The sequence below is a fragment of the Rhamphochromis longiceps genome, linkage group LG8 (assembly GCF_057381845.1).
Source record: "Rhamphochromis longiceps isolate RC_006_pf linkage group LG8, R_longiceps_female_GT1.1, whole genome shotgun sequence".
In the NCBI taxonomy this organism is placed as follows: domain Eukaryota; kingdom Metazoa; phylum Chordata; class Actinopteri; order Cichliformes; family Cichlidae; genus Rhamphochromis; species Rhamphochromis longiceps.
In genome coordinates this window covers 14,819,966-14,843,779 of record NC_140564.1, presented here as the reverse complement: position 1 = coordinate 14,843,779, position 23,814 = coordinate 14,819,966, and the positions used below count along the sequence as shown (strand labels likewise).

The following is a 23,814-nucleotide window of genomic DNA, read 5'->3' as shown; positions in this document are numbered from 1 at the left end:
ACTTCCGCACCGGCTTAAAGTGACAGGAGCCACACACTAAGAAGTCCGGTCAAACTTCCGCTTTGATAAAATTAAAGTAATAAAATATTTTTTCTTTTTCTTTTTTAATGAGAAGAACAGGTGCTTTATGATGGTGTGAATAACTTAATCAGCAAACACATTTGTTTTCTAACCCACCTTCTGATTTTTTTTAATTGCTATGTTACTTTGTATCGTGGTTTAATAAAGTTTAAGAAAAAAAATCAAAACACTGGATGCTGACGATCAATGACGATCCACAGTTGTTGTGATTCAGTGAAAGTTGTGTGGTGGATGTCAAACATGTAGCCTACTGGTGCACTGCTTTAACCTACACCAAACACTTTTAAAATCCTCGGTTTAAAGTTAGAATGTCAAGCGACCCCCCCCACTGTGTTCTTACCGGGTTTTCCATGATGGCTGGAAAGCTATGCTAATGTAAATGTTTATGTAGCTTCACTGATTCACCTGCAGATACAGAATGGTCACATGTCTGTCTTTACATTACAAGTGATCACGCGCGGTGAGTTTCAGCCACCAAAGAGTCCATTCAATTTTTGTTGATAATTTAATTGAATCTTGTTTTTTATTAAAAAATATTTTCATTCCAAGTCTTTATAGCCTATAACAAACTTACACAACAGAAGCTGACCCAAACTCCTTTAAAGACAGCACATTTACATTTCAGGTCTCTAAAAATCCACAGTATCAATACACAAGAAAACTGTGTTAACTAGTATATTACTGTGGGTTGTTAAACTTACAACATTGTTGTGTTGGTGTTCATGAAAATGTGTTCCGAACTTGGCAAATGTACGATGATTCAGCTCATAAATAATAACACACTGCTCTCCCCTACATAAGCTCCCTTTATAGGTTAAAAGTATCGGTATCTGCAATACTGCTCTTAATTTACTCGATAACGAAATTTGCAAGATGCACAGCACTGCTGCTGATGAGTAGCAAAATAACTGAATATGTCAGGAAATAGTTCACTAGATATATAAATAAGTAATTAAAATATACATTGACTTAGTTTAAAATGCTCTGTATTTCTATTTTTAAATAATTAATTACACATTTTTAATTCATTCTAGTTTTATTCCAGACCCCAATATACTGAGGCTATGTATTTGCATAATGATCTTAACTGCTTTCATAGAGAAAGACCTTATAAAAAGCCTTATAATTTAACTTATAACTTTCTTACAAGTGTGGTGTATATTGTCAACATAAGAATGTACCGCATTAGGATTTGATGCCACATTTGACCTCCGACCTTTTGTTCTGACTTGTCATACAGACTATCCGGTTGTTCAGTGATGACGCGACGAATCCTACTTCCGGGTCTAAAGTAGTCTGCGTTTAATATGGCCTTTGTGTTGTTAACATGTTTAATGTTATGTATTTTCTTCTATTTGATCTCAAAAAGCTCCTAAAACAGTCAGTGATCACTGTTGACCTCCCTCGGCTTTTATTACCGCTAATCATTTATTTAAGCTCAGTTTTTAAAACCTTAGGATGTAACTACAGCCCAGCCCATGCAGCAGTATATGAATGACTAACCCCGTATTGTGGATGGATTATCTCAGTTGTTCTCCTGGCTGAAGTTTGGTTCTTTTACAGCATCCTGCCATGCGATTACATTTGTTCATGACCACCGAGATCACTCACGTTAACTTTTATCGAGTGGAAAAAAAGGTAGCTTGTTTATATTATGCTAACATAGCTGTGTCGCTAGCGGTCACGTAACACATCATTATATACCAGCTAGCCCAACTTCAGTAACCCTACAAACGTCACTGCTGTTTAGTTTTCTGTCTTCATTTATGCTGGAAGTGATAACAGAGCTGTACGTTTTAATTTGTTTCCAAAACCCCGCAGTCAGGACATGCTATATTGTATTTAGATAGAAGCTAGCGAGCTAACTCCCTGCTAACTTCTAACTCCGTTAAATGTCATAAATTCCGTTTTCATGGATGCCTGGATGCCAAACTCAGTTGTTACACCTGGTAGAGCAGAACGCTGATCATTTTATTAAAGATGAAAGACTTTAGACAGTGTAAGTTTTGGCCGGCGGTCATAGGTTCTGTCCAATAGTATGACGCGAGACTGGAGTAAAAGACATCGATGGATTGGCACTTTATTAAAGAAGGCGCATGATAACAGTACAAACACTGACTACAACTAAACAAAATGGCTTCCTTTTATACTCTACCTTTTCAGGTGAGCATCTGGAATAGCCCAAGTATGGGGGTTAACTAATCAAAATGAACACATAACCCTCCACACAAACACACGTACAATAACATTAAAGCACATCACAAACATATACATATTTCCAACACATACTATAAACAAACCAATAACATAAGCTTCACCCATTTCTATCTAAATTAAAACCCTCTTTAACCACACTCCCTAACCCGGCACACTGGTCTGTTCCAAGAGCTCTTAAACAGGTGATTGAGCCGCTTTCACTCTTTTGCTCCACATCCTGCAAGAAGCAACCAGGACAGGTGAGTACCTTTACAAGTTCTCATTTCACATATGTTTAGGTTATTGATAAATGATTAACTGCAAGCAGCTCTAACTTTGGCTCTTCTCCAACACAGGTAGGATGGCCAGTAGTGATGGGCAGATGAAGCCCCATGAAGCACTGAAGCTTTTCATCCAATTGGTTCACCCCAACGCGAAGCTTCATGAAGCTTCATTTGCTCTAGCAGGACACCTACTGGACGTAAAAATAATAGCTGGCATGAATTTGAAGAGTGTGGCATTTTGCACACAGCCTGTAAATGTCAACAACAAAAGGAGTGTGTAAAACATGTATATTGTAGTGATGGCAGTATACTGTGTATATTTATAGTGGCAGTATGGGAAATGATTATTTGGAAATGCTTGAAATGGAAATGATCATTTACTGTGAGGTGAGGTGTGGTTGGGGTGTGGACAGTGGTTGTGCTTTTGTAACGTTGAGGTATGGACAGCTACACACTGAGGCTTTGAGCCTCAGTCCTGCCCGTTCACATTTTATTCTGTAAAAACTAAATTTTCACTGCTTTTACGTCCTTTTTAGTGGGGAGAACATAGCTAGGATTTAATGATTTAACAAATCTTTTAAATCCTTTGTCATCCACAATGCTAAATGGCTGGGAGTCCTCAATCACCATGCTAACCAGGTCTTCATCTATTTGAGATTGTTCTCCTGAGGAAAGACAATAAAGATAAAGCACAAATATAAATATCACACACGTAACTTATAACAGTTGTATAATATTGTTATATCATTTAGTAACATTACTGCATGCTATATTATCATTGCATTTGATGGCTCACCTGGTCTTGCTCCACAATCGGTGTTCCCCTTATTCTCATGCAAAGCTCTGTAGTGCCTAAGCATGGATGAGGTGTTGTTGTTATATCCCAGCTCCCTGGCACATAGCAAACACTTCACCTTGTACAAAAGTACAGACAGCTTAACATAAATTGTATTGCACCATCAGTATTATGAAAATACATCTTCTGTAGAAATTTACATACCTTGTTGGGAGGAATAAAATCAAAATGTTCCCACACAGGTGAGGACATCCTCCTCTTCTTAGCTGGCTCCATTCTCTCCTGACTTTCTCTCCTCACTCTCATAAACCTCCAAACTGTCTCCAAACTCTCACTAACCGCAACTCTCCATCAAACACCCACATTTTGAATGAAGTCTGAGGGGTTTATATCGCTGTCATATCTCGCGGCAAAGTTCGAACCACTTCACGAACCAGTCACGTGGTACAGCCGGGCAGCGAGGCTTCGGACGTCATCATTTTCAGCTCCTCCCATAAATGAAGCAAGCCTCGATACGCGCTTCGAGGAAACGCCCCCTCCATTACTCGACACACGCTCCGAAGCCTCGATACAGAACGTCCCATCACTAATGGCCAGTCCCACTGTCTCTTTTCTGTTACAAGCTGTCAATTTAATTGTATATCAAATAACCTAATAAAAGACTCCATAAGAACTAATGTGTTTTCTTTATTACCCCATTTTAAATTCCCAATCCAACAATTTATTATTAACAATACCAACCAGGTAATGGAACCCCTGGTCCCCATTACAGACAGTTTTTCAACTCTCAGTAATGCCATAGTGATCGCTTGATATATGGACCTGCAGCGGAGTTTAGGTCCAGACACGGCTAGTGACGTCAGACTGAACAACCGGATAGTGAGGGTCAAAAAGATGATAATGTTATTTAGAGCTATGTTCCTTACTGCCATTGGCAACATTTAGGAGATTATATACCAATATATGTGGATTCTGATATCACATATCCTGTCATCCTGTATCTCTGTGAGGTCAGAGGTCAAATTTACAAATAACCTACTCCTACATAAAGTTTGTGTAATCAGAGTAAAACATTGCCATATTTTAATACAGTAGTTGCTACTAAAATGTTTGATTTTGAATAGAAGACAAACACACATGTTCAGTGTAGGCTGAAAATGTACAAACAAAGTCATGTTCATGTTACCAGAAAAATGTGTGCAGGTATAACATAAAAACTAAGGTTAACCAAACATAACTTAATTTCGTGCAACCGATTACAATAATTTTTTTATGTTTATCCCACTGATTAGTTTGTTTTCAGTGTAGGCTGAAAATGTACACATTTGTGTGACAATGAAAACATGCAATATTCACAATATAATCTTTTTAGGACTTTATTAATGAATAAAAAAAAAAATCAATTTGGAATGCCCAATAAGATCGCAGGGCTCGCAAAATCGCCCGTCGGGCTATATGATAACCCGACGGGCGGGGCTGAGATAGATTTTGGTCGCCCGACCGGAGATATCGCTAGCTCCGGGACGTCGGGCTAGAGATTTTGCGAGCCTCGAGTTGTGTATTAGTTGACAAATAAATAAATAAATAAAACCCCAATAATCTGACAATTCCCTGAGCAAGCACTCGGCGACAGTGGGGAGGAAAAACTTTCTTTTAAAAGCAAGAAACCTCCGGCAGAACCAGGCTCAGTGAGGGACGGCCATCTGCCTCGACCGGTCGTGGGATTTTTAAAGTGACTCATTGGATGTGAAATAAATTAGCTTGTTTGAATCGTTTGTTGTTAGCCAATTTAAAGAGTCACTTTGATGTCAACTAATACACTTAAACTGTCCAAATAATTTTAAATAATAATTTTGCAGGCAGTTGGAGTGGTCAGAAGCACTTGGTATGGACATCAAGTTGTTATTAAGTTCTGTTTTTCCTGAGAATTTCATTTTTTTTTGCACTTTAAGTTGTTATTAAGTTTCTCAAGCTCTTTGTTTTCCCTGAGCATTTCATTGTTTTTGCACTTTAAAGTCTTATTAATTTCCTCGAGCTCTTTGTTTTCCTTGAGCATTTTCTTCTTTTTGTATTTTAAGTTGTTATTAATTTCCTCGAGCTCTTTGTTTTCCTTGAGCATTTTCTTCTTTTTGTATTTTAAGTTGTTATTAATTTCCTCGAGCTCTGTGTTTTCCTTAAGCATTTTCTTCTTTTTGTATTTTAAGTTGTTATTAATTTCCTCGAGCTCTGTGTTTTCCTTGAGCATTTTCTTGTTTTTGTATTTTAAGTTGTTATTAATTTCCTCGAGCTCTGTGTTTTCCTTGAGCATTTTCTTCTTTTTGTATTTTAAGTTGTTATTAATTTCCTCGAGCTCTGTGTTTTCCTTGAGCATTTTCTTGTTTTTGTATTTTAAGTTGTTATGAAGTTCCTCGAGCTCTGTGCTCTTTTTTAGGAGTTCACTGTATTTGTAGTTTAAGTTCTTATTCTGTCCCTCGAGCTCTGTGTTCTTTCTCAGGATTTCATCAATTTTGTATTTTATGATGTTAGAAAGTTCCACAAGCTCTGAGTTCTTGCTTAGCATTTCATTGCAAATGTGCTGCGCGCCTGAGTGTTGTTTTATCAGTTTTTCCCTTTCTCCTTCTAGTTCCATGATTTTCTCCTTCATTTCATTAGAACATGCGTGTAGCTGTAGATTTTTCCTTTCTAAGTCTTGGAGAATAACTTGTGTCTTTTTCTGCATTTTTTCCTGTTGCTGTTTCTCTTGAAGAAACTCTTTGTTTTTCTCCAGGGCTTCATCAAGTTTTAGGTGAAGCTGCAGATTCTTGTTCTCAGTGTCTTTGAGATTCCCATAGAGCTCCTGATTAATAGCTTCTGTTTGTTGAAGCTGGTAGGACATTTTTCTTAACTGGTCGCAGTTCTGCTTGTTTGTTGTCATCAGGCTTGCAATATGCTGCGGATCTTCAATAAAGATTATTTCCCAGCCCTTATTTACAATATCTACACCGGGCAGGTTTTGTGTATTTTTATTTTCTTCGTCTTGCTGGTTTATGAGACTTTCATCGTGAAACATTTCTGCATTTCTGTGCAGTGCTTCATTAAGCTTTACTTGCAAGACTTTGTTTTGTTTCTTCATGGTCTGAAGTTTACATTCCATTTTTTTCTCCTTTCTTTCCTGTTGTTTCTTCTCTTGAAGCAACTCTTTGTTTTTTTCCTGGGCTTTATCAAGTTTTGCTTCCATCTCCAGGTTCTTAAACTCAGTGTCTTCGAGTTTCCCACAGAGCTCCTGATTAATATCTTCTTTTTCTTCGAGCAGGTGGGACATTTGTCTTAATTCAGCACGGTTGTGTTTGTTTTCTGTCATCAAGTTTAAAATCTTCTCCTGTGCTTCATTAAATAGTATTTTCCAGCCCTCATTTATATTATCCACATTGGGCTGCCTTCGATTATTTTCTTTTTCTCGTTGGTTCTTGACAAATTCATTATGCCTTTCTTCCAACTGGTTATTTAGGGCCTCCATGTGTCTGCACTTCTCTACAAGCTGAATTTTCTCTGCCTGGATTTGTTCAATCATGTTGTGTAGATTTTGGTTTTCCTGCCTACTTTCAGCTAATGCCCTTTGGATGGATGGACCCTCGAGCAGAGGGCCAGTGTAAGCTTGTTGTTTTTTGCTGTGTTTTCTCTGAGACATGTTGGAATCTTAGTAAAACAACTGTGTAAATGATCCAACTGTTTCAAAATGTTTCTCAGGTTTATGTTTGAATGCTGCGAACACGAGTGCTGCGAATAAACTGACTAAAAGTTTGCAGTTCTCACCCCTATTTATACCTTTCGAATGGATCAGATGCCTTTGATCTGCATGCACGCTATATGATGTCATAGGGCTTTGGAGTGTGATGTCACGGGGGTGGGCGTGGAAAGGATTTTGGCCCGATCCGCCATTTTGGGGGTCTAAACAAAGCGCTCACTCACATGTTAGTCGTGTTTTCTCCTCAAGCTCCGCCCCCTGGAAAGGAAAAATCGGCTGCACTGTCCGCCATTTTGTTTCTCGCTTTGGAAAATCTACTATCATCTGGAGTTTTACAGTTGAAGGTAAATAAGATTTTAAAGCTAACACACCAGTGAGAAAGAGTGTAGACCCTTTATATATGTGGACTTTTACTGGGCTGTTTATCAAAAACCATGAAAGGCCAATGTTAGGCTCCAGTTAGCAAATGGTAACCGAAATTATGCGATAAGCAAATTAGTAATTAACATATATAATGTGAGTTAATATTGTTTGTATATTCTTTCAGTCTAAATTAACAGACTATTACAAACTTGCATCGGTGTCTGTAGTAAGTGGTGGTACCTGCAGTGTCTTAACCATTAAACAAGCTAATGTAGGGCCGGGATATGACTAGTTTGTTGAAACATGTCTGCTGCCAATGTGACTGCTCACACACGGTAACATTACCAGCACATAGCCACAGCCGCTATAAACATGCTGAAAGGTCAGTCTAGCTTCTGTAGTCAGCAGCTGGAAGACTCAACACAGACCCAAGATTCAGTGTAACGGTTATCTAAATGTTGTGTGTCCTGTTTGTAAGCCCAGAAAAAGAAATTAAATAAAATGACGACCTTGAGCTTCAAGCTAATGTAAGCGTAATGCTATAGCATAAAGCGACTAATGCAATGATGAGGTTGTTAAATTAGTAAAAATACAGTAAATATATCCAACATGAATCATTTATATTTTTGGTCTAAACATAATTAAGTCTCACGCCTTTCACTTGTTTTAGAAGGATGTTCAGTTTTTTAAAACCAGTCATATCAAAATAACAGAAAACAGTAAGTGGGTCTAAAGTGGGTCTATTTAGGGCATGACACCTATGCAGTACTCATTAGGAGAGGAAGTGCATGACGTGGGGCTTTATTTCATGTTCTGGGGCAGTGAATGTAATGTACTGTACACACAAAAACAAATTATTTTAACTGATTTATAGACAGACTGAGAGGAGGGCTTAAAGAGATAAAAATAATGACAATATAAATATGTTAAATTTATTTTTTCTGTAAAGGTATATGGTGCTTATCCCTGCTGAAGGGCAGATTGGTGTTGCTTCAGAACAATTCTCTAGCGCTGTTACGTAGAGGTGTTACAGTTAAGGTTTTAATAACATTATTTTATTTACTAGTGAAGATTTGCATATGTTATCTCACATTCTGTAAGGTAAATTTTCTGGAAAGGTCAAATTAACTAATTTAACTAAGTATTAATGAAAGACCTCGATGTGTATATGACAATAATAGATGTAGTTTCTGGGTCATTTGGCAGAACTGCAAAATGGCCAGAAGGAGGCAACTGCTGTGGTTGCAAACAGGCTTTGGGTGGTATGGAAGTAAGGGCAACTATGGAACTGCTCAGCAACATGGGACCCATAGCTAATAAATAGTAATATGACAAAAAATAACAACTTTGTGTGGATGTAACCTTGTGAGATTTGACATTTTGACAGCATTTTTATGTGACAACTTCTCTTTTTAGATAAATGCAGAGTTTAAGCGCATTACCACCATGCCACTGCAGTCCAGATTACTCTCGCAGATAGATGTGCTATCTGACAATCTAATAAAGGTCTTCAAAAGGCGAGGAGGACAAATAGGAAGAAGACTTCAGAACATTCTGGAGCCCATGGCCCAGGTAAGAAAAAAATTAATTTGTGTATACACTTTAGGGAAAATAATAATTTTAACAAAATGCTGCTTGTCACTCTATGCCAGGAGTATGTTGAAAATCACCTGGGATTTTCACAATTTACCATGGGTGCGTTTTTTGTTTTACCTGCATTAGAACTGTGTGTGGAGTTCATAGTTGAACACCTCTCTATGCTCTGACAGTATTCTGCTTCTTTGCATGGAGATTTCACTTCATGCATTACCTTTTTAAGCATTCTGAGGACTCAAATCAGTTGCTGTAATGAATCCATTTTTGTTCACCTAATGTGTTAATGTTAACATTTTTTGGAATAGTGACACAGATTAAAATAAGATTTGGTATAATGTTCTTTGACTGGTGTTCTGTTTAATTAAATTTCGGAATTCTGCATTTTCTAGGCCACAGATGAAGCCATTATCCAACGATCTAATAAGGAAACAACCATGGGAATTTACATCATAAAGTCAAGAGATGGCAGGATTATCCCCTGAGGACATCGGGATAATCCTTGAAGGTCAGAGAGTCTGGCAGGATTTGGATAACTATACCCTAGCAGCTGCAATGCTGTTTGGACTAATGTACACTTTGAACCTCACCTACCCACTGGAAAAGTATACCTTCGAGGTATTATAGAAACTGGTTATGGAGCTCAAAAGGAACAGCCTTTCAAAGAAGGCCCAGGTTTTCAGGACCAGACTGTACGATTGAACAGTTTTCCAGTTATGATGTGGGAACAACATGTTTACCTCTTCGAATATGTGCCATCCTTTCTTTTAAGCCAGCACTGGTAAAGTTTTCACTTTTCAAGCCATGGCTCGTTTAAAAAAAAAATTCAAACTTTGAATGTCCATTTTTCTCAATGGAAATGGTGCCTTGCACCAATTTCACCAGTTTGCAATTTTTTTCCCAAGGTGCACCGCTACAAACAGATTGCATCGTCTAGTATAGTGATTGTGATTTTTAGTGATAGAAGCAAGCCAATACTAATCAGTTTAGGTCTCTTGGTTTTGTGCCTGTGGGTTATAATGTTATTTTAAGTCTCTTCTTTGTGTCACTTTAATAATTACACCCCTGTTGCCATATTACCTTATGGCTCTTACATTTAAAAAACTATTTTTTACATAAGCGCGATGTCATAAGGCCCCACAATGTTGAATTCAGGTTACAGCAGATAACTTTGAGGAATGTTGTGGAATGTTTTTCAAGAGATGCATTGTACAAATATGACTCATGTATATTTTGGAAGCCTGAATTGAAAGTCCATTGTTACAACTGTGTAGTATTTTCAAAGATACAGGTCATTGTTCAAAAATGTTTTGCTTATTTCTTTGATTGAAGAGAAAGTGTACAGTACATACAGTAAGATCAGCCTTAATTTAGTTTTATTTATTGAACACTCAATTATATATTAGATTATATATTATATATTAGAAATTTGTTATAAAATAAAATAAGCTTACCATAAAATAATCTTGTCACTATACCACATAGTAGTCCAATACAATTAACACAAAAAGTTCATGTCTGATAAACAAGTGGTTTCTATAAATATTTGACCGGAATGAAAAACATAACAACAACATAACAAAGTCATGTTCATGTTACCAGAAAAATGTGTGCAGGTATAACATAAAAACTAAGGTTAACCAAACATAACTTAATTTCGTGCAACCGATTACAATAATTTTTTTATGTTTATCCCACTGATTAGTTTGTTTTCAGTGTAGGCTGAAAATGTACACATTTGTGTGACAATGAAAACATGCAATATTCACAATATAATCTTTTTAGGACTTTATTAATGAATAAAAAAAAAATCAATTTGGAATGCCCAATAAGATCGCAGGGCTCGCAAAATCGCCCGTCGGGCTATATGATAACCCGACGGGCGGGGCTGAGATAGATTTTGGTCGCCCGACCGGAGATATCGCTAGCTCCGGGACGTCGGGCTAGAGATTTTGCGAGCCTCGAGTTGTGTATTAGTTGACAAATAAATAAATAAAACCCCAATAATCTGACAATTCCCTCTGAGCAAGCACTCGGCGACAGTGGGGAGGAAAAACTTTCTTTTAAAAGCAAGAAACCTCCGGCAGAACCAGGCTCAGTGAGGGACGGCCATCTGCCTCGACCGGTCGTGGGATTTTTAAAGTGACTCATTGGATGTGAAATAAATTAGCTTGTTTGAATCGTTTGTTGTTAGCCAATTTAAAGAGTCACTTTGATGTCAACTAATACACTTAAACTGTCCAAATAATTTTAAATAATAATTTTGCAGGCAGTTGGAGTGGTCAGAAGCACTTGGTATGGACATCAAGTTGTTATTAAGTTCTGTTTTTCCTGAGAATTTCATTTTTTTTTGCACTTTAAGTTGCTATTAAGTTTCTCAAGCTCTTTGTTTTCCCTGAGCATTTCATTGTTTTTGCACTTTAAAGTCTTATTAATTTCCTCGAGCTCTGTGTTTTCCTTGAGCATTTTCTTCTTTTTGTATTTTAAGTTGTTATTAATTTCCTCGAGCTCTGTGTTTTCCTTGAGCATTTTCTTCTTTTTGTATTTTAAGTTGTTATTAATTTCCTCGAGCTCTGTGTTTTCCTTGAGCATTTTCTTGTTTTTGTATTTTAAGTTGTTATTAATTTCCTCGAGCTCTGTGTTTTCCTTGAGCATTTTCTTCTTTTTGTATTTTAAGTTGTTATTAATTTCCTCGAGCTCTGTGTTTTCCTTGAGCATTTTCTTGTTTTTGTATTTTAAGTTGTTATTAATTTCCTCGAGCTCTGTGTTTTCCTTGAGCATTTTCTTGTTTTTGTATTTTAAGTTGTTATTAATTTCCTCGAGCTCTGTGTTTTCCTTGAGCATTTTCTTCTTTTTGTATTTTAAGTTGTTATTAATTTCCTCGAGCTCTGTGTTTTCCTTGAGCATTTTCTTCTTTTTGTATTTTAAGTTTTTATTAATTTCCTCGAGCTCTGTGTTTTCCTTGAGCATTTTCTTCTTTTTGTATTTTAAGTTGTTATGAAGTTCCTCAAGCTCTGTGCTCTTTTTTAGGAGTTCACTGTATTTGTAGTTTAAGTTCTTATTCTGTCCCTCGAGCTCTGTGTTCTTTCTCAGGATTTCATCAATTTTGTATTTTAAGATGTTACAAAGTTCCACAAGCTCTGAGTTCTTGCTTAGCATTTCATTGCAAATGTGCTGCGCGCCTGAGTGTTGTTTTATCAGTTTTTCCCTTTCTCCTTCTAGTTCCATGATTTTCTCCTTCATTTCATTAGAACATGCGTGTAGCTGTAGATTTTTCCTTTCTAAGTCTTGGAGAATAACTTGTGTCTTTTTCTGCATTTTTTCCTGTTGCTGTTTCTCTTGAAGAAACTCTTTGTTTTTCTCCAGGGCTTCATCAAGTTTTAGGTGAAGCTGCAGATTCTTGTTCTCAGTGTCTTTGAGATTCCCATAGAGCTCCTGATTAATAGCTTCTGTTTGTTGAAGCTGGTAGGACATTTTTCTTAACTGGTCGCAGTTCTGCTTGTTTGTTGTCATCAGGCTTGCAATATGCTGCGGATCTTCAATAAAGATTATTTCCCAGCCCTTATTTACAATATCTACACCGGGCAGGTTTTGTGTATTTTTATTTTCTTCGTCTTGCTGGTTTATGAGACTTTCATCGTGAAACATTTCTGCATTTCTGTGCAGTGCTTCATTAAGCTTTACTTGCAAGACTTTGTTTTGTTTCTTCATGGTCTGAAGTTTACATTCCATTTTTTTCTCCTTTCTTTCCTGTTGTTTCTTCTCTTGAAGCAACTCTTTGTTTTTTTCCTGGGCTTTATCAAGTTTTGCTTCCATCTCCAGGTTCTTAAACTCAGTGTCTTCGAGTTTCCCACAGAGCTCCTGATTAATATCTTCTTTTTCTTCGAGCAGGTGGGACATTTGTCTTAATTCAGCACGGTTGTGTTTGTTTTCTGTCATCAAGTTTAAAATCTTCTCCTGTGCTTCATTAAATAGTATTTTCCAGCCCTCATTTATATTATCCACATTGGGCTGCCTTCGATTATTTTCTTTTTCTCGTTGGTTCTTGACAAATTCATTATGCCTTTCTTCCAACTGGTTATTTAGGGCCTCCATGTGTCTGCACTTCTCTACAAGCTGAATTTTCTCTGCCTGGATTTGTTCAATCATGTTGTGTAGATTTTGGTTTTCCTGCCTACTTTCAGCTAATGCCCTTTGGATGGATGGACCCTCGAGCAGAGGGCCAGTGTAAGCTTGTTGTTTTTTGCTGTGTTTTCTCTGAGACATGTTGGAATCTTAGTAAAACAACTGTGTAAATGATCCAACTGTTTCAAAATGTTTCTCAGGTTTATGTTTGAATGCTGCGAACACGAGTGCTGCGAATAAACTGACTAAAAGTTTGCAGTTCTCACCCCTATTTATACCTTTCGAATGGATCAGATGCCTTTGATCTGCATGCACGCTATATGATGTCATAGGGCTTTGGAGTGTGATGTCACGGGGGTGGGCGTGGAAAGGATTTTGGCCCGATCCGCCATTTTGGGGGTCTAAACAAAGCGCTCACTCACATGTTAGTCGTGTTTTCTCCTCAAGCTCCGCCCCCTGGAAAGGAAAAATCGGCTGCACTGTCCGCCATTTTGTTTCTCGCTTTGGAAAATCTACTATCATCTGGAGTTTTACAGTTGAAGGTAAATAAGATTTTAAAGCTAACACACCAGTGAGAAAGAGTGTAGACCCTTTATATATGTGGACTTTTACTGGGCTGTTTATCAAAAACCATGAAAGGCCAATGTTAGGCTCCAGTTAGCAAATGGTAACCGAAATTATGCGATAAGCAAATTAGTAATTAACATATATAATGTGAGTTAATATTGTTTGTATATTCTTTCAGTCTAAATTAACAGACTATTACAAACTTGCATCGGTGTCTGTAGTAAGTGGTGGTACCTGCAGTGTCTTAACCATTAAACAAGCTAATGTAGGGCCGGGATATGACTAGTTTGTTGAAACATGTCTGCTGCCAATGTGACTGCTCACACACGGTAACATTACCAGCACATAGCCACAGCCGCTATAAACATGCTGAAAGGTCAGTCTAGCTTCTGTAGTCAGCAGCTGGAAGACTCAACACAGACCCAAGATTCAGTGTAACGGTTATCTAAATGTTGTGTGTCCTGTTTGTAAGCCCAGAAAAAGAAATTAAATAAAATGACGACCTTGAGCTTCAAGCTAATGTAAGCGTAATGCTATAGCATAAAGCGACTAATGCAATGATGAGGTTGTTAAATTAGTAAAAATACAGTAAATATATCCAACATGAATCATTTATATTTTTGGTCTAAACATAATTAAGTCTCACGCCTTTCACTTGTTTTAGAAGGATGTTCAGTTTTTTAAAACCAGTCATATCAAAATAACAGAAAACAGTAAGTGGGTCTAAAGTGGGTCTATTTAGGGCATGACACCTATGCAGTACTCATTAGGAGAGGAAGTGCATGACGTGGGGCTTTATTTCATGTTCTGGGGCAGTGAATGTAATGTACTGTACACACAAAAACAAATTATTTTAACTGATTTATAGACAGACTGAGAGGAGGGCTTAAAGAGATAAAAATAATGACAATATAAATATGTTAAATTTATTTTTTCTGTATCGGTATATGGTGCTTATCCCTGCTGAAGGGCAGATTGGTGTTGCTTCAGAACAATTCTCTAGCGCTGTTACGTAGAGGTGTTACAGTTAAGGTTTTAATAACATTATTTTATTTACTAGTGAAGATTTGCATATGTTATCTCACATTCTGTAAGGTAAATTTTCTGGAAAGGTCAAATTAACTAATTTAACTAAGTATTAATGAAAGACTTCGATGTGTATATGACAATAATAGATGTAGTTTCTGGGTCATTTGGCAGAACTGCAAAATGGCCAGAAGGAGGCAACTGCTGTGGTTGCAAACAGGCTTTGGGTGGTATGGAAGTAAGGGCAACTATGGAACTGCTCAGCAACATGGGACCCATAGCTAATAAATAGTAATATGACAAAAAATAACAACTTTGTGTGGATGTAACCTTGTGAGATTTGACATTTTGACAGCATTTTTATGTGACAACTTCTCTTTTTAGATAAATGCAGAGTTTAAGCGCATTACCACCATGCCACTGCAGTCCAGATTACTCTCGCAGATAGATGTGCTATCTGACAAACTAATAAAGGTCTTCAAAAGGCGAGGAGGACAAATAGGAAGAAGACTTCAGAACATTCTGGAGCCCATGGCCCAGGTAAGAAAAAAATTAATTTGTGTATACACTTTAGGGAAAATAATAATTTTAACAAAATGCTGCTTGTCACTCTATGCCAGGAGTATGTTGAAAATCACCTGGGATTTTCACAATTTACCATGGGTGCGTTTTTTTTTTTTTTTTTCTTTTACCTGCATTAGAACTGTGTGTGGAGTTCATAGTTGAACACCTCTCTATGCTCTGACAGTATTCTGCTTCTTTGCATGGAGATTTCACTTCATGCATTACCTTTTTAAGCATTCTGAGGACTCAAATCAGTTGCTGTAATGAATCCATTTTTGTTCACCTAATGTGTTAATGTTAACATTTTTTGGAATAGTGACACAGATTAAAATAAGATTTGGTATAATGTTCTTTGACTGGTGTTCTGTTTAATTAAATTTCGGAATTCTGCATTTTCTAGGCCACAGATGAAGCCATTATCCAACGATCTAATAAGGAAACAACCATGGGAATTTACATCATAAAGTCAAGAGATGGCAGGATTATCCCCTGAGGACATCGGGATAATCCTTGAAGGTCAGAGAGTCTGGCAGGATTTGGATAACTATACCCTAGCAGCTGCAATGCTGTTTGGACTAATGTACACTTTGAACCTCACCTACCCACTGGAAAAGTATACCTTCGAGGTATTATAGAAACTGGTTATGGAGCTCAAAAGGAACAGCCTTTCAAAGAAGGCCCAGGTTTTCAGGACCAGACTGTACGATTGAACAGTTTTCCAGTTATGATGTGGGAACAACATGTTTACCTCTTCGAATATGTGCCATCCTTTCTTTTAAGCCAGCACTGGTAAAGTTTTCACTTTTCAAGCCATGGCTCGTTTAAAAAAAAAATTCAAACTTTGAATGTCCATTTTTCTCAATGGAAATGGTGCCTTGCACCAATTTCACCAGTTTGCAATTTTTTTCCCAAGGTGCACCGCTACAAACAGATTGCATCGTCTAGTATAGTGATTGTGATTTTTAGTGATAGAAGCAAGCCAATACTAATCAGTTTAGGTCTCTTGGTTTTGTGCCTGTGGGTTATAATGTTATTTTAAGTCTCTTCTTTGTGTCACTTTAATAATTACACCCCTGTTGCCATATTACCTTATGGCTCTTACATTTAAAAAACTATTTTTTACATAAGCGCGATGTCATAAGGCCCCACAATGTTGAATTCAGGTTACAGCAGATAACTTTGAGGAATGTTGTGGAATGTTTTTCAAGAGATGCATTGTACAAATATGACTCATGTATATTTTGGAAGCCTGAATTGAAAGTCCATTGTTACAACTGTGTAGTATTTTCAAAGATACAGGTCATTGTTCAAAAATGTTTTGCTTATTTCTTTGATTGAAGAGAAAGTGTACAGTACATACAGTAAGATCAGCCTTAATTTAGTTTTATTTATTGAACACTCAATTATATATTAGATTATATATTATATATTAGAAATTTGTTATAAAATAAAATAAGCTTACCATAAAATAATCTTGTCACTATACCACATAGTAGTCCAATACAATTAACACAAAAAGTTCATGTCTGATAAACAAGTGGTTTGTATAAATATTTGACCGGAATGAAAAACATAACAACAACATAACAAAGTCATGTTCATGTTACCAGAAAAATGTGTGCAGGTATAACATAAAAACTAAGGTTAACCAAACATAACTTAATTTCGTGCAACCGATTACAATAATTTTTTTTATGTTTATCCCACTGATTAGTTTGTTTTCAGTGTAGGCTGAAAATGTACACATTTGTGTGACAATGAAAACATGCAATATTCACAATATAATCTTTTTAGGACTTTATTAATGAATAAAAAAAAAATCAATTTGGAATGCCCAATAAGATCGCAGGGCTCGCAAAATCGCCCGTCGGGCTATATGATAACCCGACGGGCGGGGCTGAGATAGATTTTGGTCGCCCGACCGGAGATATCGCTAGCTCCGGGACGTCGGGCTAGAGATTTTGCGAGCCTCGAGTTGTGTATTAGTTGACAAATAAATAAATAAAACCCCAATAATCTGACAATTCCCTCTGAGCAAGCACTCGGCGACAGTGGGGAGGAAAAACTTTCTTTTAAAAGCAAGAAACCTCCGGCAGAACCAGGCTCAGTGAGGGACGGCCATCTGCCTCGACCGGTCGTGGGATTTTTAAAGTGACTCATTGGATGTGAAATAAATTAGCTTGTTTGAATCGTTTGTTGTTAGCCAATTTAAAGAGTCACTTTGATGTCAACTAATACACTTAAACTGTCCAAATAATTTTAAATAATAATTTTGCAGGCAGTTGGAGTGGTCAGAAGCACTTGGTATGGACATCAAGTTGTTATTAAGTTCTGTTTTTCCTGAGAATTTCATTTTTTTTTGCACTTTAAGTTGTTATTAAGTTTCTCAAGCTCTTTGTTTTCCCTGAGCATTTCATTGTTTTTGCACTTTAAAGTCTTATTAATTTCCTCGAGCTCTTTGTTTTCCTTGAGCATTTTCTTCTTTTTGTATTTTAAGTTGTTATTAATTTCCTCGAGCTCTGTGTTTTCCTTGAGCATTTTCTTCTTTTTGTATTTTAAGTTGTTATTAATTTCCTCGAGCTCTGTGTTTTCCTTGAGCATTTTCTTCTTTTTGTATTTTAAGTTGTTATTAATTTCCTCAAGCTCTGTGTTTTCCTTGAGCATTTTCTTCTTTTTGTATTTTAAGTTGTTATTAATTTCCTCGAGCTCTGTGTTTTCCTTGAGCATTTTCTTCTTTTTGTATTTTAAGTTGTTATTAATTTCCTCGAGCTCTGTGTTTTCCTTGAGCATTTTCTTGTTTTTGTATTTTAAGTTGTTATGAAGTTCCTCAAGCTCTGTGCTCTTTTTTAGGAGTTCACTGTATTTGTAGTTTAAGTTCTTATTCTGTCCCTCGAGCTCTGTGTTCTTTCTCAGGATTTCATCAATTTTGTATTTTATGATGTTAGAAAGTTCCACAAGCTCTGAGTTCTTGCTTAGCATTTCATTGCAAATGTGCTGCGCGCCTGAGTGTTGTTTTATCAGTTTTTCCCTTTCTCCTTCTAGTTCCATGATTTTCTCCTTCATTTCATTAGAACATGCGTGTAGCTGTAGATTTTTCCTTTCTAAGTCTTGGAGAATAACTTGTGTCTTTTTCTGCATTTTTTCCTGTTGCTGTTTCTCTTGAAGAAACTCTTTGTTTTTCTCCAGGGCTTCATCAAGTTTTAGGTGAAGCTGCAGATTCTTGTTCTCAGTGTCTTTGAGATTCCCATAGAGCTCCTGATTAATAGCTTCTGTTTGTTGAAGCTGGTAGGACATTTTTCTTAACTGGTCGCAGTTCTGCTTGTTTGTTGTCATCAGGCTTGCAATATGCTGCGGATCTTCAATAAAGATTATTTCCCAGCCCTTATTTACAATATCTACACTGGGCAGGTTTTGTGTATTTTTATTTTCTTCGTCTTGCTGGTTTATGAGACTTTCATCGTGAAACATTTCTGCATTTCTGTGCAGTGCTTCATTAAGCTTTACTTGCAAGACTTTGTTTTGTTTCTTCATGGTCTGAAGTTTACATTCCATTTTTTTCTCCTTTCTTTCCTGTTGTTTCTTCTCTTGAAGCAACTCTTTGTTTTTTTCCTGGGCTTTATCAAGTTTTGCTTCCATCTCCAGGTTCTTAAACTCAGTGTCTTCGAGTTTCCCACAGAGCTCCTGATTAATATCTTCTTTTTCTTCGAGCAGGTGGGACATTTGTCTTAATTCAGCACGGTTGTGTTTGTTTTCTGTCATCAAGTTTAAAATCTTCTCCTGTGCTTCATTAAATAGTATTTTCCAGCCCTCATTTATATTATCCACATTGGGCTGCCTTCGATTATTTTCTTTTTCTCGTTGGTTCTTGACAAATTCATTATGCCTTTCTTCCAACTGGTTATTTAGGGCCTCCATGTGTCTGCACTTCTCTACAAGCTGAATTTTCTCTGCCTGGATTTGTTCAATCATGTTGTGTAGATTTTGGTTTTCCTGCCTACTTTCAGCTAATGCCCTTTGGATGGATGGACCCTCGAGCAGAGGGCCAGCGTAAGCTTGTTGTTTTTTGCTGTGTTTTCTCTGAGACATGTTGGAATCTTAGTAAAACAACTGTGTAAATGATCCAACTGTTTCAAAATGTTTCTCAGGTTTATGTTTGAATGCTGCGAACACGAGTGCTGCGAATAAACTGACTAAAAGTTTGCAGTTCTCACCCCTATTTATACCTTTCGAATGGATCAGATGCCTTTGATCTGCATGCACGCTATATGATGTCATAGGGCTTTGGAGTGTGATGTCACGGGGGTGGGCGTGGAAAGGATTTTGGCCCGATCCGCCATTTTGGGGGTCTAAACAAAGCGCTCACTCACATGTTAGTCGTGTTTTCTCCTCAAGCTCCGCCCCCTGGAAAGGAAAAATCGGCTGCACTGTCCGCCATTTTGTTTCTCGCTTTGGAAAATCTACTATCATCTGGAGTTTTACAGTTGAAGGTAAATAAGATTTTAAAGCTAACACACCAGTGAGAAAGAGTGTAGACCCTTTATATATGTGGACTTTTACTGGGCTGTTTATCAAAAACCATGAAAGGCCAATGTTAGGCTCCAGTTAGCAAATGGTAACCGAAATTATGCGATAAGCAAATTAGTAATTAACATATATAATGTGAGTTAATATTGTTTGTATATTCTTTCAGTCTAAATTAACAGACTATTACAAACTTGCATCGGTGTCTGTAGTAAGTGGTGGTACCTGCAGTGTCTTAACCATTAAACAAGCTAATGTAGGGCCGGGATATGACTAGTTTGTTGAAACATGTCTGCTGCCAATGTGACTGCTCACACATGGTAACATTACCAGCACATAGCCACAGCCGCTATAAACATGCTGAAAGGTCAATCTAGCTTCTGTAGTCAGCAGCTGGAAGACTCAACACAGACCCAAGATTCAGTGTAATGGTTATCTAAATGTTGTGTGTCCTGTTTGTAAGCCCAGAAAAAGAAATGAAATAAAATGACGACCTTGAGCTTCAAGCTAATGTTTTCTGTCTTCATTTATGTTGGAAGTGATAACAGAGCTGTACGTTTTAATTTGTTTCCAAAACCCCGCAGTCAGGACATGCTATATTGTATTTAGATAGAAGCTAGCGAGCTAACTCCCTGCTAACTCCGTTAAATGTCATAAATTCGGTTTTCATGGATGCCTGGATGCCAAACTCAATTGTTACACCTGGTAGAGCAGAACGCTGATCATTTTATTAAAGATGAAAGACTTTAGACAGTTTTTCAACTCTCAGTAATGCCATAGTGATCGTTTGATATATGGACCTGCAGCGGAGTTTAGGTCCAGACACGGCTAGTGACGTCAGACTGAACGACCGGATAGTGAGGGTCAAAAAGATGATAATGTTATTTAGAGCTATGTTCCTTACTGCCATTGGCAACATTTAGGAGATTATATACCAATATATGTGGATTCTAATATCACATATCCTGTCATCCTGTGTCTCTGTGAGGTCAGAGGTCAAATTTACAAATAACCTACTCCTACATAAAGTTTGTGTAATCAGAGTAAAACCTCTGCCATATTTTAATACAGTAGTTGCTACTAAAATGTTTGATTTTGAATAGAAGACAAACACACATGTTCAGTCTAGGCTGAAAATGTACACATTTGTGTGACAATGAAAACATGCAATATTCACAATATAATCTTTGTAGGACTTTATTAATGAATAAAAAAAAAATCAATTTGGAATGCCCAATAAGATCGCAGGGCTCGCAAAATCGCCGGGGCTGAGATAGATTTTGGTCGCCCGACCGGAGATATCGCTAGCTCCGGGACGTCGGGCTAGAGATTTTGCGAGCCCCGAGTTGTGTATTAGTTGACAAAAAATAAATAAAACCCCAATAATCTGACAATTCCCTGAGCAAGCACTCGGCGACAGTGGGGAGGAAAAACTTTCTTTTAAAAGCAAGAAACCTCCGGCAGAACCAGGCTCAGTGAGGGACGGCCATCTGCCTCGACCGGTCGTGGGATTTTTAAAGTGACTCATTGGATGTGAAATAAATTAGCTTGTTTGAATCGTTTGTTGTTAGCCAATTTAAAGAGTCACTTTGATGTCAACTAATACACTTAAACTGTCCAAATAATTTTAAATAATAATTTTGCAGGCAGTTGGAGTAGAAGCACTTGGTATGGACATCAAGTTGTTATTAAGTTCTGTTTTTCCTGAGAATTTCATTTTTTTTTGCACTTTAAGTTGTTATTAAGTTTCTCAAGCTCTTTGTTTTCCTTGAGCATTTTCTTGTTTTTGTATTTTAAGTTGTTATTAATTTCCTCGAGCTCTTTGTTTTCCTTGAGCATTTTCTTCTTTTTGTATTTTAAGTTGTTATTAATTTCCTCGAGCTCTGTGTTTTCCTTGAGCATTTTCTTCTTTTTGTATTTTAAGTTGTTATTAATTTCCTCGAGCTCTGTGTTTTCCTTGAGCATTTTCTTCTTTTTGTATTTTAAGTTGTTATTAATTTCCTCGAGCTCTGTGTTTTCCTTGAGCATTTTCTTCTTTTTGTATTTTAAGTTGTTATTAATTTCCTCGAGCTCTTTGTTTTCCTTGAGCATTTTCTTCTTTTTGTATTTTAAGTTGTTATTAATTTCCTCGAGCTCTGTGTTTTCCTTGAGCATTTTCTTCTTTTTGTATTTTAAGTTGTTATTAATTTCCTCGAGCTCTTTGTTTTCCTTGAGCATTTTCTTGTTTTTGTATTTTAAGTTGTTATTAATTTCCTCGAGCTCTTTGTTTTCCTTGAGCATTTTCTTCTTTTTGTATTTTAAGTTGTTATTAATTTCCTCGAGCTCTGTGTTTTCCTTGAGCATTTTCTTCTTTTTGTATTTTAAGTTGTTATTAATTTCCTCGAGCTCTTTGTTTTCCTTGAGCATTTTCTTCTTTTTGTATTTTAAGTTGTTATTAATTTCCTCGAGCTCTGTGTTTTCCTTGAGCATTTTCTTCTTTTTGTATTTTAAGTTGTTATTAATTTCCTCGAGCTCTGTGTTTTCCTTGAGCATTTTCTTCTTTTTGTATTTTAAGTTGTTATTAATTTCCTCGAGCTCTGTGTTTTCCTTGAGCATTTTCTTGTTTTTGTATTTTAAGTTGTTATGAAGTTCCTCAAGCTCTGTGCTCTTTTTTAGGAGTTCACTGTATTTGTAGTTTAAGTTCTTATTCTGTCCCTCGAGCTCTGTGTTCTTTCTCAGGATTTCATCAATTTTGTATTTTATGATGTTAGAAAGTTCCACAAGCTCTGAGTTCTTGCTTAGCATTTCATTGCAAATGTGCTGCGCGCCTGAGTGTTGTTTTATCAGTTTTTCCCTTTCTCCTTCTAGTTCCATGATTTTCTCCTTCATTTCATTAGAACATGCGTGTAGCTGTAGATTTTTCCTTTCTAAGTCTTGGAGAATAACTTGTGTCTTTTTCTGCATTTTTTCCTGTTGCTGTTTCTCTTGAAGAAACTCTTTGTTTTTCTCCAGGGCTTCATCAAGTTTTAGGTGAAGCTGCAGATTCTTGTTCTCAGTGTCTTTGAGATTCCCATAGAGCTCCTGATTAATAGCTTCTGTTTGTTGAAGCTGGTAGGACATTTTTCTTAACTGGTCGCAGTTCTGCTTGTTTGTTGTCATCAGGCTTGCAATATGCTGCGGATCTTCAATAAAGATTATTTCCCAGCCCTTATTTACAATATCTACACTGGGCAGGTTTTGTGTATTTTTATTTTCTTCGTCTTGCTGGTTTATGAGACTTTCATCGTGAAACATTTCTGCATTTCTGTGCAGTGCTTCATTAAGCTTTACTTGCAAGACTTTGTTTTGTTTCTTCATGGTCTGAAGTTTACATTCCATTTTTTTCTCCTTTCTTTCCTGTTGTTTCTTCTCTTGAAGCAACTCTTTGTTTTTTTCCTGGGCTTTATCAAGTTTTGCTTCCATCTCCAGGTTCTTAAACTCAGTGTCTTCGAGTTTCCCACAGAGCTCCTGATTAATATCTTCTTTTTCTTCGAGCAGGTGGGACATTTGTCTTAATTCAGCACGGTTGTGTTTGTTTTCTGTCATCAAGTTTAAAATCTTCTCCTGTGCTTCATTAAATAGTATTTTCCAGCCCTCATTTATATTATCCACATTGGGCTGCCTTCGATTATTTTCTTTTTCTCGTTGGTTCTTGACAAATTCATTATGCCTTTCTTCCAACTGGTTATTTAGGGCCTCCATGTGTCTGCACTTCTCTACAAGCTGAATTTTCTCTGCCTGGATTTGTTCAATCATGTTGTGTAGATTTTGGTTTTCCTGCCTACTTTCAGCTAATGCCCTTTGGATGGATGGACCCTCGAGCAGAGGGCCAGCGTAAGCTTGTTGTTTTTTGCTGTGTTTTCTCTGAGACATGTTGGAATCTTAGTAAAACAACTGTGTAAATGATCCAACTGTTTCAAAATGTTTCTCAGGTTTATGTTTGAATGCTGCGAACA

The 23,814-nt window shown here is 37.0% G+C and overlaps 1 protein-coding gene across 1 annotated transcript; it reads right to left on the bottom strand.

Moving 5' to 3' along the window:
- Nucleotides 1-17,668: 17,668 nt before the first annotated feature.
- Nucleotides 17,669-19,405, bottom strand: LOC146663258 (uncharacterized). The gene is made up of 2 exons (XM_085417363.1): nucleotides 18,178-19,405; nucleotides 17,669-17,901 (listed from the first exon to the last, which is right to left on the bottom strand). The coding sequence occupies exons 1-2, from the start codon at nucleotides 19,403-19,405 to the stop codon at nucleotides 17,669-17,671; spliced, it is 1,461 nt and encodes a 486-aa protein (XP_085273489.1).
- Nucleotides 19,406-23,814: the final 4,409 nt, after the last annotated feature.

Excerpts from the sequence above, each read along its gene's own strand:
- LOC146663258 (XM_085417363.1), bottom strand. The coding sequence starts at position 19,405 with ATGTCTCAGAGAAAACACAGCAAAAAACAACAAGCTTACGCTGGCCCT. Across the intron at positions 17,902-18,177 it reads GAACTTAAACTACAAATACA|AGCTCGAGGAAATTAATAAC; the intron begins GTGAACTCCTAA and ends AGGAAAACACAG.